Source organism: Ovis canadensis, chromosome 7 (genome assembly GCF_042477335.2).
Source record: "Ovis canadensis isolate MfBH-ARS-UI-01 breed Bighorn chromosome 7, ARS-UI_OviCan_v2, whole genome shotgun sequence".
NCBI lineage: Eukaryota > Metazoa > Chordata > Mammalia > Artiodactyla > Bovidae > Ovis > Ovis canadensis.
This window is the reverse complement of record NC_091251.1, coordinates 17,239,116-17,253,951: the sequence shown is the minus strand read 5'-3', so window position 1 is coordinate 17,253,951 and position 14,836 is coordinate 17,239,116. Positions and strand designations below refer to the sequence as shown.

The 14,836-nt window shown below is 42.6% G+C and overlaps 2 protein-coding genes across 5 annotated transcripts in view; one reads left to right on the top strand and one right to left on the bottom strand.

Moving 5' to 3' along the window:
• The window catches only part of AP3S1 (adaptor related protein complex 3 subunit sigma 1), a 72,271-nt gene extending 59,003 nt beyond the window's left edge, over positions 1-13,268 (bottom strand). The window contains exons 1-2 of one of the 4 annotated variants that reach the window (XR_011258419.1): positions 11,959-13,268; positions 11,756-11,854 (exon numbers count right to left, since the gene is read on the bottom strand). Coding sequence is in view for 3 of the 4 variants with exons in the window: in XM_069597540.1 (XP_069453641.1) it covers positions 12,508-12,576 (69 nt within the window). In the remaining variant the exon portion in view is untranslated. The remainder of the gene's footprint in view (positions 1-11,755; positions 11,855-11,958) is intronic. The other 3 variants (XM_069597540.1, XM_069597542.1, XM_069597543.1) reach the window with 3 other exon arrangements.
• The window catches only part of ATG12 (autophagy related 12), a 27,944-nt gene continuing 25,947 nt past the window's right edge, over positions 12,840-14,836 (top strand). The window contains exon 1 of the mRNA XM_069597544.1: positions 12,840-13,225. Within this exon, the coding sequence (XP_069453645.1) occupies positions 13,063-13,225 (163 nt within the window). The 5' untranslated portion in view covers positions 12,840-13,062. The remainder of the gene's footprint in view (positions 13,226-14,836) is intronic.

Here is a 14,836-nt window from a genome sequence, read left to right as displayed (position 1 = left end):
TCCCTGGTCAGGGAACTAAGTTCTCACACGTCACAGGGTAACAAAGGCTGTGCACCGCAACAAAGAGCTGATGTGGCCAAATAAATACAGACTTTGAAAATCACAAACCTCTGTGCCGCAGATGACACTGGCAGGAAAGCGGAAGCAACAACAAAGATGTGCAACTCACGTGTCTGCAAGGTGTCTGCATCCAGAGTGCATCAAGAACTCTTGCAGACTCAATAACCAAAAGACATATAGCCCAGCTTAAAAAGGGGGTAAGGACTTGAACAGACTTTTTCTGCAAAGGCACACAAATGGCCAACAAGCCCATGAAAGATGCCCACTGTCACTGGCGTTAGGGAAATACGAATGGAAATCACAAGGAGACACCATCTGACAGCCACCACACTAACTAGGGTCAAAAAGACGTGCGATGAGATGAGAGCTCATGAGGATCTGAAGAGACTGGAGCCTTCGGACATTGCTGATGGGTGTTCAAGTTGGAATAGACAGTCTGGAGAACGATCTGGCAGTTCTTTAAACAATTAATAAACATAGTTACCATTCTGCTCCTAGATACACAACCAAAAGATCCGAAAATATATGTCCACGTAAAAATTTGTACATGAATGTTCAGAGCAACACTATTCACAGTAGTCAAAAAGTAGAAACAGTTCAAACATCCATCAACTGATAAAGGGACAAACAAATGTGGTATGTCTATACAATGGAATATTATTTGGCCATAAAGATGCAGTACTGATACGTGCTACTGCATGGGTGAGTCCTGAAAATATGCTAAGTGAAAAGACGTCAGCCACAAAAGACTACATATTTCATGATTTCATTTATATGAGATGTCTAGAATAGGCAAATCTAAATACACAGAAAATAGATTAGTAGTTGCCAAAGGCTGTGGGGAGTAGAGATTAGGGATTGACTGTTAACGGGTATGAGGTTTCATTTGGTTTGATAAAAATGTTCTAAATATACATTATGCTGATAGTTGCATTAATACAGCCATGAATAAAAAAACTTTTTTAATCACTGAATTATATATTTTAAATGGGTAAATTTTATAGTGTGTGAATTATAAATTATACCTTAAAGATTTTTTTTAAAGGTTAGTTAATTCTTTAAAATTTAAAAAAAAAAAAAAAGCCAGGGCAAGTTTTTTTTTTTTATCTTTCTGTTTAAAATACCTCCCAATGAAACTCTTCTGGAAGAATCTTGTATAACTTTGCATTTTGTAATAAGAAGGAAGTTCACTCCAAAACAAGATCTACAAAGAGACGATTCATTTTGAGGAAACAGAAAGAACATTCAAGAACAATCTCTGGACTGTTCTATAGTCCCTTAGCTATATAACTTGCCAACCAAGGATAGGAAGTAACAAGAAGTAGTAATAATAAAAGTAGCAATGAAAGTTATTATTAATTTAGGTAACAAGTACTGAGTTTTTATTATGCATCAGGTTTTGAAAGTATTTTCTTACCCAATATTCACTTTAAAAAACCGTATTCAAAATAAAAGTCCACAGCAGAAGACTGGTTAAATAAATTATGATATATTAGACAATAAACTATTATATAGTCATTAAAAAATCATTTTCTGGATATGATACCAAAAGCACAGGAGAAAAAAAAATATGGACCTCACCAAAATCAAAAATTTTGTGCATCAAAAGACACTATCCTTTGAAAAGGGATACCACTCCTTGGGTGAATAAGCAACCCACTGATTGGGAGAAAATATCTGCAGATCATGTATCTGATAAGAAGCAACTCAACAACAAAGAAACCAAATAGCCTGATTATAAAATGGGCAAAGTACTTAGATATTTCTCCAAAGAAGATAAACAAATGATCAGTAAACACACGAAATGACGCTCAACATCCCTAGTTAACAGGGAAGTGTAACCTAACACCCAGGTTCACAGCAGCGTTACTCACAATAGTCAAAGAGTGGAACTCAAGCATCCATTAACAGACAAACGGACAAATAATGCATGGCACGTGCATGTATACATGTTATTCAGCCTTGAAAAAGAGGAAAAAGTTGACACACGCAACAGCACCAGTAAATCTTTGAAGACGCCATGCCACGTGAAGGGCTTCCCAGGGGGCACTAGTGGTAAAGAGCCCACCTGCCAGGGCAGGAAAATAAGACACACAGGTTCAGTCCCTGGGTCAGGAAGATCCCCTGGAGGAGGGCATGGCATCCAATTCCAGTACTCTTGCCTGGAGAATCCCATGGACAAAGGAGCCTGGTGGGCTACAGTCCATGGGGTCACAATGAGTCAGACACGACTAAAGCGCCTTAGCATGCATGCATAGCACGTGCCTGCTAAGTGAAAGACGCCAGTCACGAAAGGACAAACATCACGTGATTTCTCTTTCATGAGATCCTAACCAAATTCATTGAGACAGAAAGTAGAACGGTGGTTGCCAGTGGCTTTCCAGGGGGAAGGGGACCATGGGGGGTTAAGTGTTTACCAGGGTACAAAGTTTCAAGTGGGGAAGATGAAGAAGTTCTCCAGATGGATGGCACTGATGGTTACACAACACTTTACTTAAGGCCACAGAGCTATATACTTAAAATGGTAAACCTGTTACAAACGTTTCATCACCATAAACACCATTTTATAACAATCACACTAAGAATTATCAGTGACAGGTAATGGCAGAATACATGTGTGGGGGGATGAACTGGCAATCTTTCCCACTTAATTGCCTAGCACACAGTCATCAAAACAATATAGTGGGTCCGACACACTGATCAAGAGCCCTTTCCTCCTGGCTAACAAAGAGAACAGTGACTGACAGCTATGGATTCCTGCACTGGAGGCTCCAAGCAAAGCAGAAAAGATGTACATGCTTCCTGGCACGATAACAGAGCTGGTCTAGTAGGCATCACATGAACTTTGCTCATCTATAATTAAGGCTGTGAGATGTCTGAGAAAGATAAAAGCTTTTCTTCTTGAGCTGTGTTACTTCACAGGTTACTTAGGAAACGAAACCAGCTTGATCACTGGTCTCATTAACACAGAGGCTGCACAGAATGGAGCGCTCACTTTTACCTTCATTTGCTGGGCGAGCTCTCCTACCTCTCCAAACCAGGTAGAGGAGAAAATAATTGAGCAGAGGAGAGCATCACTGCCTCTCCTGCAGAGGCGAGAGGCAGTGTTCAACCATGCAAAATACAAGTGGGATTCAAGGAGAAACGCCGCTTCCTGTGGAGAGCATGACAGGGATGATGTCATCTGACTGAAAGGCCTGAAGAAGAGAAGGTGTGGTCTGACACAGGCATGAGTCCCTCTCTTTCTCTCTGACTTCATCTCCGGTCACTCTTCCCTGCGATCACTCCGCTTGCCTTCTCGCTATTTCTCCACACCAACTGTGCACCCGTCTGAGGGATCCTACACCTCTTCCTGCCTGAAATGTTCCTTCCTCAGTTTTTCTCAAACACTCCCTCACTTCATTCGGTTCATCTTCTCCAACGTCAGGTTTGCAAAGAGTCTTTCCTTGATTATTTTATTTAAGATAGCTTCTCCCCATCACTCTTTATCTGCCTACACAGTTTCATTGTTTTTCATAAACTAATCACAATTTGACATAATTCATTTATTGTTTATTTCTTGTCACTGGAAAGTATTAATAAACCCACAGGGCAGGAAGGCAGTCAGTCTTACTCATCACAATATTATCAGAGCTTAGAACAGGGGCGTACAAAACAACAAATAAATACGTGTTGAAGGAATATGGGCAGGGAGGAGGGAAAGGAGAGTGCAATGGGCAGGTCAGAGAGTATCCAGAAAGGATGCTCTTCATCTGAGTGCAGAGTTCCAAGAACAGCAAGGAGAGATAAGAAAGCCTTCCTCAGCGGTCAGTGCAAAGAAATAGAGGAAAAGAACAGAATGGGAAAGACTAGAGATCTCTTCAAGAAACTTAGAGATACCAAGGGAACATTTCATGCAAAGATGGGCTCGATAAAGGACAGAAATGGTCTGGACCTAACAGAAGCAGAAGATATTAAGAAGAGGTGGCAAGAATACACAGAAGAACTGTACAAAAAAGATCTTCATGACCCAGATAGTCATGATGATGTGATCACTAATCTAGAACCAGACATCTTGGAATGTGAAGTCAAGTGGGCCTTAGAAAGCATCACTACGAACAAAGCTAGTGGAGGTGATGGAATTTCAACTGAGCTGTTTCAAATCCTGAAAGATGATGCTGTGAAAGTGCTGCACTCAATATGACAACGAATTTGGAAAACTCAGCAGTGGCCATAGGACTGGAAAAGGTCAGTTTTCACTTCAATTCCAAAGAAAGGCAATGCCAAAGAATGCTCAAACTACCGCACAATTGCACTCATCTCACACGCTAGTAAAGTAATGCTCAAAATTCTCCAAGCCAGGCTTCAGCAATATGTGAACTGTGAACTCCCTGACGTTCAAGCTGGTTTTAGAAAAGGCAGAGGAACCAGACATCAAATTGCCAACATCTGCTGGATCATTGAAAAAGCAAGAAAGTTCCAGAAAAACATCTATTTCTGCTTTATTGACTATGCCAAAGCCTTTGACTGTATGGATCACAATAAACTGTGGAAAATTCTTAAACAGATGGGAATCCCAGACCACCTGACCTGCCTCTTGAGAAATCTGTATGCAGGTCAAGAAGCAACAGTTAGAACTGGACATGGAACAACAGACTGGTTCCAAATAGGAAAAGGAGTACATCAAGGCTGTATATTGTCACCCTGCCTATTTAACTTATATGCAGAGTACATCATGAGAAACACTGGACTGGAAGAAACACAAGCTGGAATCAAGATTGCCGAGAGAAATATCAATAACCTCAGATATGCAGATGACACCACCCTTATGGCAGAAAGTGAAGAGGAACTAAAGAGCCTCTTGATGAAAGTGAAAGAGGAGAGCGAAAAAGTTGGCCTAAAGCTCAACATTCAGAAAACGAAGATCATGGCATCTGGTCCCATTACTTCATGGGAAATAGATGGGGAAACAGTGTCAGACTTTATTTTTTTGGGCTCCAGAATCACTGCAGATGGTGACTGCAGCCATGAAATTAAAAGACGCTTACTCCTTGGAAGAAAACTTATGACCAACCTAGATAGCATATTCAAAAGCAGAGACATTACTTTGCTGACTAAGGTCTGTCTAGTCAAGGCTATGGTTTTTCCTGTGGTCATGTATGGATGTGAGAGTTGGACTATGAAGAAGGCTGAGCGCTGAAGAATTGATGCTTTTGAACTGTGGTGTTGGAGAAGACTCTTGAGAGTCCCTTGGACTGCAAGGAGATCCAACCAGACCATTCTGAAGGAGATAAGCCCTGGGATTTCTTTGGAAGGACTGATGCTAAAGCTGAAACTCCAGTAATTTGGCCACCTCATGAGAAGAGTTGACTCACTGGAAAAAACTCTGATGCTTGGGGGGATTGGGGGCAGGAGGAGAAGGGGACGATGGAGGATGAGATGGCTGGATGGCATCACGGACTTGATGGACGGTGAGTCTGAGTGAACTCTGGGAGATGGTGATGGACAAGGAGGCCTGGCGTGCTGCGATTCATGGGGTCACAAAGAGTCGGACACGACTGAGCGACTGAACTGAACTACTTTCAAAGGACTGAGCCTGGAAGTGTCTCCCCTTGGAGTCTTAAGAATTTAACACCTGATAGCTAGAATGTTGGCCTTTACTCCTCCTACATAGCTTGAGAGTTTCCTGACCCCTTAGCAAAGAAAGCTGTATATCAGTATTGCAGTTCAGATGAGTTGGTGAGAGGAAGGCTGACAGGGCCAGAACTGCCTTGGCTTAGCACCAGCAGCAGTGAAGAAATCAGTAACCCAAAAGTACAAAGACAATTTCAAGTGCTAAAGAAGGAATTCTTTGACTTTATCACAAAAATTAGCAAAGATTTCCCTTCAGAATCAAAAAAGGGAAGGACCCTGATACACTCAGGTTACTTACATAAGTTCAATTCTATGGGGGGAGGGTGGGAGATACATATGGAGAAAAAAAATACATGCAAGTTATTAAAATGCAATTAATATACATTATGCATTTTTAAATATTTAATAACCAAACAGCTAGACATGAGGTGATTGGATAGCATCACCAACTCGATGAACATGAATTTGAGCAAACATTGGGAGATGGTGAAGGACAAGGAAGCCTGGCACGCTGCAGTCCATGAGGTTGCAAAGAGGTGGACATGACTTAGTGACATGACATTAACAGCAAGACATTAAAATATTTGGTTATCTTAAAGCCACAAGTGTTCTATAAATCCGATGACAGCATCAATGCGTTCTTTGTGCTATTAGTGTTTAAAAGGGATATACTCTTCGTTGGGATATTCTAGAGCAAAAATTTAAGAAGACATAGAGAAGAAGTACATTAAATAGCAACAGTTATCCATGGGTGGTGAAATGACCTTAGTGGTCTTAATACTTACATATTTTTCATGTAATCACAATAAATTTATTTAAAAATTAATAAATAATTTAGCAATCAGCTTAACTAAAGAAATATAATACTGCCACCCAATACAAGGCCTTTTTCTGTTCTGAAAGGCAGAGGAGTGGACTATAACATTTTCCTATTTATAACCTTTTCCCCCAAACCCAAAATCACTGTGATGGTGAACATTTTATTTCTTCCTTTCAACACAATTGGCAATAGGTTTATTAATCTTAATTTTTAAAAGAGCAAGTCTTTAAGCATACTACCTACAAAAATTGTTATTATATTAGAATTTGAATTTTTCAATATTCCACTGGTATAAGGAGTACCTTGAACTGAGTAATAAGTAAGATTTTTTCTGTCATGTGTTCAGAACCACATAGCATCAAGAACTAGTCTTGAGAGTAACATCCTCAATCTAAAATTACCGAGAATGGGGCTTCCCTGGTGGTCCAGTGGTTCCGAATCTGCTTTGCAATGCAAGGAACACGGGTTTGCCCCCTAGTCCAGGAAGCTCCCAGATGCTGCACAGCAACTAAGCCCATGCTCCACGACGACTGGGCTGCACTCTAGAGCCCGTGAGCCACCGCTGCTGAGCCCACGTGCTGCAGCCACTAAAGGCCCTGCACCTGGAGCCTGTGCTCCTCAGCAGGCGACGCCACTGCAGTGAGCAGCCAGCACACTACAGCAAAGGGAAGCTCCCGCTCACCACAACTAGAGAAAGCCTGCTATGGCAATAAAAAATAAAACAAATCTTAAAAAATAAATAAATAAAATTACAGAGAAGAAGAAAATATCTATTCAAAAGAAACAACATGAGCTAATGAAGAGGGAATAGTGGATACTTTTTTGCCTACCCACATCCACTCCTCTCTTCCACCTTTCCAACAGAATACCAAGTTTCTTCATATTTCCACTCTCATCCTCAGCTGCCAGTGAAAGTGTGAAAGTCCCTCAGTCGTGTCTGACTCTTTGCAACCACATGGACTATACACTCCATAGAATTCTCCAGGCCAGAATACTGGAGTGGGTAGTCTTTCCCTTCTCCGGGGATCCTCCCAACCCAGGGATCGAACCCAGGTCTCCTGCATTGCAGGTGGATTCTTTACCAGCTGAGCCACAAGGGAAGCCCAAGCTGTAAGGGTGGATCCCAATTACTCTAACCAGAATGGGTAGAATCACCCAGACTGAAGTGAAAGACATAGTCTAAGATTATAGGAACAGATCACTCTCTCCTTGTTGATTTTATTAATTAAAACTGATTTCAAGGAGGAAATCAACCTTTCAATATCAACTCTGTGAAGTGCAGGGCAGAGAAAGAGAAAGAAACTGGATTTATAGTGAAGTAATTGATTTGCTGAATCAAATAATTTTGGAGTTTGTCTATTAGTCTGCATTTCCTATTCTATATCCTAACAAAGTTCCTTTTAAAGCAAATTGGAGTTGAGTTACATAAAACTCAATTTGTATAGCCAAAAGTGTCCTAACTCATGTGGAAGGAAATAAAACAATTTTGAATTATCTTGTTAACAAAACAGTCAAATACTATGTGTTAATATGTGTTAATACCTAAATTTAAACTTAGAATTGTTGACATCTCAATCATAAAAATAAGCTTAACTATCCCACTTGCCACAATGTCTTAATAGCTGCAAAAAAAGACATCAGTCAACACCAATGCATCTTTCTCAAAAAAATTTTTGAAAGAAAAATGTTATATATCCTTATACTTTATATTTTTTATGTAAACAAATTCAAAAAAAGGAAAGAAGAATATAAGCCTTCTATCTAGGGCTTGCATTTGGCTGAAAAACAGCTTAATAATCAGATATAGTTTATAAGAATGTTGAGACAACTCATGTCTGTAATAGTCTGAAACTTTCCTGTTTGTACTTTGTGTACACCCTTACACATACACAATTGCTTAAATCTGTAGACACAATTACCGTAATTCATATAAAAGGAAAACACTTTTATTTTATTATAGATATTCACCAAAGGGTATGCCATGGTGCATTAATAACGTGAGAATCATAACCCAAGGGTTTTTGTCCTTGTTGATGACTATATAAAATGTACATCTGGCTTATGAAATATAAATCTCTTTAGTGATTTATAGTAATATACAAATATTGCCAGGCAAATATTAAAACACTGAAGTTTACTGTTGCCAAGTCGCTGTGGCTAAATGTCAATTAAAGAAGTAAAGCAAGAAAAACATTTGAATTTCTGCAGTCAAGTTCAAGGATGTGCTTGCATGCTAAGTCGCTTCAGTCGGTCTGACTCTTTGCAACCCTATGGACTGTAGCCTGCCAGGTTCCTCTGTCCATGGGATTCTCTAGGCAAGAATACTGGAGTGGGTTGCCATGCCCTCCTCCAGGGGATCTTCCTGACCCAGGGACAGAACCCGCATCTCTTACGTCTCCTTCACTGGCAGGTAGGCTCTTTATCACTAGCAACACCTGGGAAGCCCAGCTCAAGAATACAGGAGGGAAAAACAGAAGTGAATGAATTCTGAGTCCACTCTTGAAATCTTACATGTCTGATTCTAGCAGAATGAACCAAAAACATCAGTTTAGAAAACCGAGGGTGACTTCCTATGTCCCAAACATTGAACAGCAGGTTGGAGGCACAATCAAATCTAAACATTTATTACAGCAAGAACTGGACATCTGTACTATTAAAGGGTAAATACAAACTGCTGTATCATAAGGGAGAATAAATGAGAAATGGAAATCCAATGCAGCAAGGGAAACTGGTTGGCATGGTTAAACAGTTTTCAAACTCTTCAGTGTCAATCATTATTGTTGGACTCAAACCTCAGCATCTAATCAGAGTACAGGAATGGTACCCAAACCACACCCCTAGATATCCCTCAATAAATTAAACTAAAAACTGTCAATGTTATTGGATATATACTTCTTAAAGCCTTCTTTCAACTAAAAACCAAAACAGTTGCAGTAACAGCTGTTTCATTACTTCCGTCCTAAAGACATGGATTCTTAAAACTTTCAGTTAATAAAAAGACTAAATTTCAAGAGTTGGAAGGAACCTTGGGAAATCATTTCTAAACACATTCCATCTCAAGCTAGGAAACTCTGATGAATGTGTTTAGCAAAGAAATAGAGTTCTTTATATTTAAGGCTTAATGTTGATTGCTGAGGGTAACACAAATATGTTTAAAAACTGATACCTTCCGTTAAGGAATGTATAGGATGCCCCAAGGAATTATGCGATCTGAAACAGAATAGTATACCATCATAAAATAAAAACAAAATCCTAAGAACCAAGAGGAATCTTTAAGCACGACAAGAAGGCTTCAGTGGATGCTCAAGTGATGAGTTACACTCGGAATCTGGACTTCTGGCAATGGTAGGGAAGGACACTGCAAGCAGTGAGAACAGAGTAAACTCTGTTGCCCCCATAGATGCCGGCCTTGCTTCCTCCTTCCGCAGGCAGTCTGTTCTTGCCATGCCAGTCCTGATGTTCTTCCAACAGGACAGGTTCTTCCATTCCCTCCTGAGGGCCTTTGCAGCTACTGCTCCCTTTGCCTGGAAAGAATTTCTCCCAGATAATTGCAATGCTGCCTTCTCACCTCTTTCAAGTCTTTGCTCAAGGATCACCATCTCAGCAGAAACTTACCTGACTATTCTAAAGTGTCACCTTGGCCTTCCCTATCACCCTCCCTGCTCTATGTTCCCCGCAGCACCTATTACTAGCCGGCATGGTATATATCCTACTCACTAGCTCTGTCTATGTCCCAGCTGAAAAAGCATAAGTTATCTGTTTGTTCACCTCCAAATTTTAAAACACTGCCTGCACATGGTAGGCATGAAATCAGTATTTGTTGACAAACTGACTGATGGTATAAAAACTGAATAAATGAACTGATTGAATGAAAAGGGTTCCTGCCTTCAAATAGGCAAGCAAATATATAAATAATCTCAAATTATTCCTGAATGACAAAAATAAACAAACAGCTGGCAAAACTTGATTTATGAAAGAGTAATAACACCTCCTGGCATCCGCCACTTGCTCATGTTCAGTGACCACTAGATTCTTCTTTCACATCTCTTAGCAACCTACTCCACACCAGTCATTTAGCAATAGACATGAGTTTGAGCAAATTCCGCGAGATAGTGAAGGACAGGAAAACCTGGAGTGCTGCAGTTCACAGAGTGGCAAAGAGTCGGACATTTCTTCACGGCTGAACAACAAAATGACACCAGAGCTGCCACTGTTCCACGTTAACCTTAGTGCCACCTACTGAGTAAAGGTGAAAGACATTTCTGTGGCCAGCACTGGACAAGAGAAAAGAGGTATTTCTACATTTCAAATCTGACACATTTTTCTGCACATAAAGTATACACTACAGGAGTGGTTACGCTGATATGATGGATTAGCCACAAAACCTTCTACTTTGAATAGTGCTTAATTATTAAGTGGAGATATGGAAAAACACATGTTAAAATTCTGTTTTACAACTGGAACATACTGTTTCTACACTGCAGATGGATGGCAGGGTAAAATGGCTCAAAGAAAGATACCTTCAGGAAAGGCTAGCACAGCAATGTATTTAAGGCAAATGGGTAATTATGTAAAATCAAGGATATTTTTTTCCATTCAGAAAAATCAACTAGGATTTTATCCTGGATTAAAGAATGATGTAGAATTCTTAAACATATTAGGATCGAAATTATACTACACTAAAACGAAACAGGAGTAGTACAAAATATTCTTTTCTATTTATCGCCAGCAAAAGCAAAATTACTTATGGATACGAGAAATGAGCTCAAGATTTCTCACTTCAACTAATACCTCTACACAGACTGCATTATCATTTCAGGCAAAGTGAAATTGTCACATTTAATTTTTAAAGGCAGGAATGACTTCCATCTGGGATTTATCTGCATAAAAGTGTTAGCTGTGGCACAGTTTCAATATTTAATTGAAAGTTCATTTTCTGGCTCTAAGGAAAATGTCCAATACAAAGTTATACACAACAATAAATAATGCAACAATAAACAAAAGTTATACGTCCACATTAATCCTATCACTGAGAGCCTAATTTTGTGTTTCCACAGTAGTAAATTTTGCCCTCAGATAGGCACACTGGTCTATAACCCTCCATCAAACAGTGATAAATTACTTGTAAACTACTGACGTAAAACCTGCGTTTTCCCACAATATTTACACTTCTGAAACGGTGTAACAAATATTACTATTCTTTGTAAGCAGAAGAAAAACTATAAATTAGGGCAAACTCCCTTAGGTAGAAAAATGACAAACCAGTCGCTGAAATGGTCACTTTCAGGTACAGCATCACCGTTCTACTTGATCAAACAACAATCCTCGCCAGCTACTGCAGGAGTAAATAAAATACAGCCGCTAGGGGAAAAGCCACAGAGAAACGTTAGGTCCTCACTCATCTTTGTCGTTAAAAAGGAGACACCGGAAAGTCACTGAGCACTCGATCACGTATGGCAACCTACAGGAGCGACTACAGAGCGTGCAGGTCTCTCCAAACGCAGGAAGCCAAAGTTCCTGCGCGACAAGAGGATTACAGCGGGAAAAAAACAACACTAGCCCATCTGTCCACACAGGAGAAGAGAAAGAAGTCCGGCAGGAAAGGCTGGGAGTCGGGGAGGTGGGGCTGCCAGACCAGCCGGCTCCGCGCCGTCTCCCTCGGCTGCTAACAGGAGCGGGCTGCAAACCCGGGTGGGCTCGCGCGCGCAGGTGGGGTGCAGCCGCCGGACCCGCTTCGGCCCCGCACCGGGAAGTCTCCAGGGCCTCGCCCGCACAGCCGGGAAGCCACCCAGCCCACAGACAAGCGGAGGAGCCGCCTGAGAAGAGCCACGTCGGAGGAAGGGAGCGCGGCGGGAGGTGGACACCTGGCACACCCACCCAGAGGCTGACAGCCCCGAGCGCGCGGCGGCCGGGGCGCCAGAAGGGCCGCGGCGCGCCCGAGGGGGTCGCCGGGAGGGCGCTGCCGGCCGCCAACGACTCCCCCTTCGCCCCGATCGGCGGCGGCGGGCACTCACGTAGGGCTGGTAGAACTTGGAGAGCCGCGGCTTCCCGTGGTTGTTAAAGATGAGGATCGCCTTGATCATGGCTGAGCCGGGCGGACCGGGTGGGAACTGGGGGCCAGGGCGGGGGCGGGCGCGCGAGCCTCGCCTCGGGATCTCGCCGGCTGTCCTTCCCCACCCGCCCCCTCCCGCACACGCGCGCGCGCGCGCCCCCGAGATTCGGGGCGGGGCTTGCACGGGGCGGGGCTTGGGAGGGGTCGGCACGGGGGGAAGCGGAAACAGCTCCAGGGCCGGGGCGCGGCGCTTAGGGGCGCCTGCGCACTCGGCGGCTGACGGAGCCGTCTCCCAGAGACTTTTTCCGGAAGCTTGCTAGAGTGAAATAGTTGCTCTGTCAGCGGTTTGGGGACCACACAGAGTCGACGCAGAGGACCAACCTGCGATTCCGAGTCAGGATTGGGTTGGGTTCTCCCCCGCCCCGACCCGGGAGCCTCTCGAGATGCGCTTTGGCGCAAGGCCCGCCCACTGCACTCGCTGAGCCACCGCTTCCGCCCTCCCTTCCCTCGAAGCAAGATGGCTGAGGAGCAGGAGTCTACGCTGCTGCTCCCTCCCTCAACTGCTCCCGAAGCTGAAGTGCCTGCCGAGGTCTCCCCAGAAACAGCCACTCCGGAGCCCCCTTCTTCTGCTGCGGTCTCTCCGGGAACAGAGGAACCTGTCGGTGACACCAAGAAAAAAAGTAATTTTCAGAGCACTGTCTCTCTGGGCAGAGGCGGGAGGTTGAGGTTGTGTTCGAAAACGGATGGCGGCTAATAAGAAGCAAAAGTAGGGTAGGGCGGGTTCCAGACGAGGTTCTTGACCAGTCAGGAGAAAGGAAGTATACTTTTCGGCTTTCAAGACGTTTGAGTTGAGTGCCTCGAAAGAAAAGCTATCCCCAGAGGCGCTGTGTTTTAGCTGTGTTTTACCTAGCGATGTGGCACTGGGTTTTAAAACCGTGTATTCTAATCTTCCTTTGAAATAGCCACACTGCGGGCTCTGTGAAGGTGGGAGCACTGTGGGATCTTGGTAGCTCCGAGTGCTTAATGCGAGATCTAATTGTTTGAATAGTGACTTTAGCTGATACGGATTGTTGTTCAGTCGCTCAGTCGTTTAGGACTCTGTGCGACCCCATGGACTGCAGGCTTCCCTGACCTTCACCGTCTCCCGGAGTCTGCTCAAACTCATGTCCGTTGAGTCGGTGATGCCTTCCAACCATCTAGGTGGTAAGGATAGTCTGGAGCAGATCTGAAGTAGAATCCACACCTTCCAACTAGGTCACCGGTGTTTTTATACCAAATCGTGTGAGCTCATCTTGGACCAAAAAACGGGTTTTGAACACTGCTAAGGGAAAACCGAAAACACTAGCATCGCCTTAAAAAAAAAAGCAACACCATTTTGGAATCTTTGTAACGAATTACATTCGATACAAGTCATTTCATTGCTTGAACTGGCTGCCCTCAACCCTTTATTGCTTGAGAATTAGTTCGCCATTGTGAAATACAGAAATTCCTTTGTAAAACGCAGCAATTCCTAAGTGGAGCGCTCTGTGTAGAGTTGCCTATGAGAAAAGCAGGAAATCATTTTCTGTCCCGAGTCTTAAAGTATAGGTATGGCATTTTGTGCTTACTGATCTCTAATCCTTTCATCCAGCTTCATTTTCTGCTGCTTGTGGAGTATAATTGTCTGTCCCAGCATTGTCCCTCTTTTAAGTCAGACTGACTCTACATTTGAGGGAAGTCTCTTCTGTCATTTCCAGCTGATGCACCAGTAGAGGAACAAAACTCTGTAGTTATTTCTGTAGATAACCACTAAAATCGTCCTAGATGAATCCCTTGAGTTTTTCAGATCCGCTTATTTGTTTGGAGTCGTCGTGTTAGTTTCAGCTGTACAGTGAAGTGAGTCAGTTATACATATATCTACTCTTTAAGATTCATTTCCCTTGTTGGTGATTACAGAGTATTGAGTAGCATGCCTTGTGCTATACAGTAGGTCCCTATTGGTTATCTGTTTTATATATAGTTGTGGTGTTCCCTTTTTTCCCCTTCCAATTTACTGTAAGCCAAAACAGACTTTGAAAGGGTTTGTCTTAATATCTAGCAGTCTCAGTCAGCAGTTTACTACGTACTTGACCTTGGAGATCGCTGTGAGAACTGTTGCTAAAAAGTAACTGCTCACAACCTAGATATGGTCTGTTTTCTTGGGTCTGCTCAATTTATTATTTTTAACCATCCTTTTAAAATCAAATTTTCATCTTCTGGCTCCTGTGAATATTTGAGTTAGCGTCTCTGATGTTACATTTACTTTCTAGCTA